At 41.0% G+C, this 1,778-nt stretch overlaps 1 protein-coding gene across 1 annotated transcript in view; it reads right to left on the reverse strand.

The window, feature by feature from the left end:
• The window catches only part of LOC106523001 (laminin subunit beta-2), a gene marked incomplete at its 3' end in the record, with an annotated part of 1,614 nt that extends 806 nt beyond the window's left edge, over window positions 1–808 (reverse strand). Inside the window, 3 exon segments of the mRNA XM_014016280.1 lie at window positions 122–263; window positions 343–550; window positions 628–808. Of these exon segments, the coding sequence (XP_013871734.1) occupies window positions 122–263; window positions 343–550; window positions 628–808 (531 nt within the window).
• Window positions 809–1,778: the final 970 nt, after the last annotated feature.

Here is a 1,778-nt window from a genome sequence, read left to right on the forward strand (position 1 = left end):
TTAAATTAATAAATATAAAATACACCACAAAATTTTAAATGTGTTTTTTACATTTTGCTAAAACAAATAATTCTTGTCAATTCAAAGATAAAGACTAAATGTTTTTCTAAGTGTTGATAACCTGTGTTAGTCGATTCTCAGTTTCCACAATGTCAGATTTGGCTTTAGCTATAGCTTTCTCTGCTGAGGTCTGAGCTGTCCTCGCATCCTCCAAGGCCTGTTTCACTGCCTCTGCCGTCGTCTTCACCCCCTCGGCACGGTGCCTTAAAAACAACAAAATGTTGCGACAGTGAGTCTAGTAAAAAAAAAATAAACAAATCAGTGCATTTGTTCGTTGATCACCTCGCCCTCTTGGCATCCAGCAGCAGTTTCTCTGCCTGGCGAACATCATCCTGGGTCTTCTGCAGGATGGCATCCACATTGGACAGGCTGTGGACCCGTTCCTTTATTTCATCGGCGAGGTGTTTGATTTGGAGCGGCGATGCAGGGATGGAGAGCTGCAACACTTGGTTTGCCACGGCCTCAATACTGTCTGGGTCTGCTCCTTCCTCTGTCACAAACCAGSAAGTGTCAGGGTTGGCACAGGAGGCAAAACAACAATCCCAATGTTTTCATTCATGGACTCACGGGTGAGAAACTCCCTAATCTGTTTGATGAGGTCTCTGAGGTTGTTGTTGGAGTGTTCCACTTTGTTCTTTGTGGCTGTGGCTTTATCCAGAGCAGCTTGAGCTTTGCCCTTAGCTTCCTCTGCCTGGGCCTTAGCTTCTGCAACCTGCAAGACAAAAACAGGCATATTAAAAAAAAGCATCAAAAGGTTAGAGATTGATGCTTAAAATTTTAGAAGTCTTGAGGCATTTAGAACATTGTAAAAAATGGAACATTTTAAGTGCACTATTAGGAGAATCTCCAATATTCTGTCACTCAGCAGAAGACACAGCAATAAAAAAGCAAATTAGTAGATTTTTTAATAATTAGAGTCAAACTATTTTTCTATATGTCAGGGCTACTCTACTAAACTGCTCCGAGGACCAGGGTTATTTGAAGCCCACAGCTCAGGGGTCTGACATCCACCCCACATCAGGAAGGGGGTGGGTAAATCACTGCGGCATGTAACAGAACAAGTATTAGCTTTCACTTTATGATTTGAACTCTATTTTTTTATTAAATTAAGTTTAAGGGAAAATAACGAAAATACAAATAATAAATATTAGTGCTGGGCAAAGATTAAATTTTTTAATCGCGATTAATCTCAAGATATTTTTGCGATTAATCTCAATTTTTTTTTAAACAATCACTCTGCTGTGGCTGAATGTGTTTGTATGTTGCAATACATGTGTGACACACTGTGTACATTTTTTTCCTGACAACAGAGGCCTCATCTATCTTTCACTCCTCATAATACTCATTTGGAATGACAAAATAATCCTTGAATTCTTGATTTAATTTCATTATGCTGCAAGTGATAGACTTGCGACCTGTCCAGGGTGTACCCCGCCCCTCGCACTGTGACTGCTGGATATGGGCACCAGTGACCCACGCGACCCTGAAAAGGAAGAAGCGTGTACAGAAAATGGATGGATGGATGGATGCTGCACAAAATTTAAATGGCTCGAATATGTTTAGAGCATTTTAGGTACTGTTTTATATAAAAAGGACACGTGATGAAGGCAATCTAAAGCCAATAGTGATCAAGATCCCGCCTCCCCGCAGCGAACACAGGGTTTGTGTGTGTGTGTGTGTGTGTGTGTGTGTGTGTGTGTGTGTGTGTGTGTGTGTGT

Source organism: Austrofundulus limnaeus, unplaced genomic scaffold (assembly GCF_001266775.1).
Source record: "Austrofundulus limnaeus strain Quisiro unplaced genomic scaffold, Austrofundulus_limnaeus-1.0 Scaffold142, whole genome shotgun sequence".
NCBI classification, from domain to species: domain Eukaryota; kingdom Metazoa; phylum Chordata; class Actinopteri; order Cyprinodontiformes; family Rivulidae; genus Austrofundulus; species Austrofundulus limnaeus.